This window comes from Cynara cardunculus, assembly GCF_001531365.2.
Source record: "Cynara cardunculus var. scolymus isolate 2C chromosome LG 15, CcrdV1, whole genome shotgun sequence".
In the NCBI taxonomy this organism is placed as follows: Eukaryota; Viridiplantae; Streptophyta; class Magnoliopsida; order Asterales; family Asteraceae; genus Cynara; species Cynara cardunculus.
This window is the reverse complement of record NC_037542.1, coordinates 10360266-10363510: the sequence shown is the minus strand read 5'-3', so window position 1 is coordinate 10363510 and position 3245 is coordinate 10360266. Positions and strand designations below refer to the sequence as shown.

Genomic DNA, 3245 nt, shown 5'->3' with positions numbered 1-3245 from the left:
AAATAAATTATTTTATTATTAAATTTAAATTAGTTATAATTAAAAAAAATTGAAGAAATTATATAAAAATGAGATTTTTTAAATAGTTAGATTTGATATTAACATTGATATATTTTTTTCAAATTTATATTTTATTTAAAAATAAAATCATTATTTCTTTCTTAAAAGCATATAAAATCGTATCATAACATCGACAGAGACAAATAATAAAATAGAACATTAAAATCGAGATGTGTCTCGCTGCATTGCGCGAATACTCTTCTAGTATGCAGTAATCAATCCTAGGATTCTTGAAACAAGTAATTTTTGGATTTCATGGATTAGTTTGTTTCGGACTCGACACTCTGGGACATTTTTGCCCGTCTAGCCTTCATTGAGAGGACGTGTTAGATCCTCATATCAGCTAGACTTGATAATCATAGAATTCTAAAAAACCGTTTTTAAGAGTTTTTGTCAAATGTTTTATAATATAGTATAGATAATTTAGGTTTAGTAACAAAAAAAATTTAATTTAGGTTTAATAATATAATTTCTTATAAAGATAATAACTAAGTATTCTGTTAGTTATCAATGATTATCCTAATTATATTTTAGATTTTTTATATTTATAATAAGATGTTTATCCAATATTTGATTATGTTTATCTGCAGTTAGTTAGACAAACTTAAGTATTTAGTTTTAATAAGTTGTACTTACTAAATACACTCTAGGTGGGCAGAATAAAATGTATTTAGGAATATGAAATGTGCGTAAGTACAACTTATTAAAGCTTCATGTTTGAATTTGTGTAACTAACTGCAAATAAACATAATMWAATAGAGGATAAACATCTTATTTTAAATATTAAAAATCTAAAATACAATTAGGATAACCATTAACTACTAACAAAATACTTAAATACTATAATATAAAAATTATATTATTAAACAAAAAAAATGAATTAAAGAAATACACAAAAAAAAAAATTAAATAGTTAGTTTGATACCAATATCAATATTTTTAAAGATATCTTCGTATTTATATTTTATTTCAAAACAAAAGCATTATCGCTTTCTTAAAACCATATTATAACATCGATAGAGATAAAAAAACCATTAAAATTAAAATGTATCTCGATGTATTCTACGAGTACCCTTCTAGTTTTATTATAATACATATTTAATCATCGATTAAAGATAAAAAAATTCAAATAGGTGTCATTTTTGTGCTTTTGGTATTCAAATCCAACTACAAGCCAACCATGCAAAATGGCATTGGGACTCTAAATTACAAAATATTTATACGGTAAGAGATGAATCATGAATATAAGGGTGCGTTTGGTTTGCAGAAATGTTTCTGATGAATTTGGATTCCCTTGAGGGATTTGGATTCCATGGGATTTGGATTGGATTGGATTTAAAATCCATTCCTGTGTTTGGTTTGCATGATTTGGATTGGATTTGAAATCCATTCCTCTGTTTGGTTTGTAGGATTTGGATTTGGATTTCTTTTTGTAATTATTTTAATCACCAAATCTCTTTCATTTTTTTAAACCTATCTATTTAACCAACAAACCTAAAAATTTAACAATCAAATTTTTTCATCCAAAATGCATATTTAATCAACAAACATTTTCATTCAAAATGCATATTTAACAACAAACATTTTCATCCAAAATACATATTTATCCACCAAACTCGGTAATCCAAAATACAAATTTAACTACCAACTTGTTCTTTCAAAACCATACATCTACCCACCAAATCCCAAAACGTGTTCACCTATCCGCTTCATTTAAAATCCAATCAACATAAGCTTCCCTATCCGCTTCTTGCAAATCCCAAAACGTGTTCATCTTTTCAGGATCGTCTCTTATCAATGAAATTGCTTTAAACTTCACCCGTTGGGCCAACGTCTGCATTACTAAATCCTTTGCCTATGTAAACGTCTTCTTAAACTAAGTCGATCCATTTCCTGTTCAATTTCCCAAATTGTTAAACATATACTCTCATTGATGCTAAATTGTTAAACATATACTCTCTTGAGTATCTTATTATGTTGTGTGCAAACTTTARCATAAACGGCAATTGTGACTTGTGACTGCAATTTAAAGTAACTATTGGATGGTATAGCTGAAAATAATGATGATATGGAGACTTGAAGAAGGAACAAGAAAGAAAGTAAAGATATATTAACATAAACTTTAACAKAAGCCAATATAAATTTAATGATCTTCTTACTTCAACCATAAAATTCTTCCTATTTTTTAATCTTATGTTACCTATTTTCCCAATGCCATCATCATAAACTATGGAAAATGTTTGATCCATGAAATTCCTCCCATTTTGTTGCCATTATTAGACCATGCATTCCAACTTGACTAAGAATTGATGAGGCACAATGTGAAAACAATTAAGCAGTAAGCATTTGGATCAAACAACCATCCACATGATGCAAGGGTCTCTTGTATATCAAATTTAGATGTTGTGAGCATGAAAAACATATAAAAACACCCCTTCATCTGGTGCAAACAGGGGGAAAAAATGCAAGTACATACAAATATATAAGAGTTTAGAACTGCAAAGCTGATTTTGTTTGATTATTAACACCAGCAGCCCTTCTTTGATCATATCACAACATAGAATCCACCAACTTCCATTGACCATCATAAGCACAACAACAACTACCATTTTGTTTTGATCCTTAACAGCAACCTTATGGTTGAAATGCATGTTATCCCACTGATGTATAGCAATTAAAAAAGAAGAGTTCAAAAAACAACCAAATAAATTTTCATATTTTGAATGATTAAGCTGTTGTTTATTCAAATGTTTACCTGTGAAGTACAAATCGGAACAGAATATGAAGTACAAATCGGAACATTAATCGGAACAGCATATGAACTAAATCGGAACAGAATATGAAGTACCCTTATGTATTTGAAGTACAAATCGGAACAAAATATGCAGAAATCGAAGTACAATATGCAGAAATCGAAGTACAAATCAGAACATTAATCGTATTGTGAAGTCGTAACAGAAATCGAAGTAAGTAGAAATTACCTGTCTTCGGCGATGGAGACGACCACGGTGGGAGAAAGCGACAGAGATGGAGACGACCACGGTGGGAGAAAGCGACGGAGCCGGAGACGGCCATCGTGGGAGAAAGCTACGGAGCCGGCGATGTTTGAGGTTGGAGGAGACAGCAATGTTAGAGACTGGAGGAGATGGTCAGGGATGAAAATGGAGGATGCGATGGAGACGTGA

The 3245-nt window shown here is 30.1% G+C and overlaps 1 protein-coding gene across 1 annotated transcript in view; it reads left to right on the top strand.

Moving 5' to 3' along the window:
• The window catches only part of LOC112528511 (APO protein 1, chloroplastic-like), a 12414-nt gene extending 9169 nt beyond the window's left edge, over window positions 1-3245 (top strand). Inside the window, exon 4 of the mRNA XM_025139540.1 lies at window positions 3035-3245. Within this exon, the coding sequence (XP_024995308.1) occupies window positions 3035-3245 (211 nt within the window). The remainder of the gene's footprint in view (window positions 1-3034) is intronic.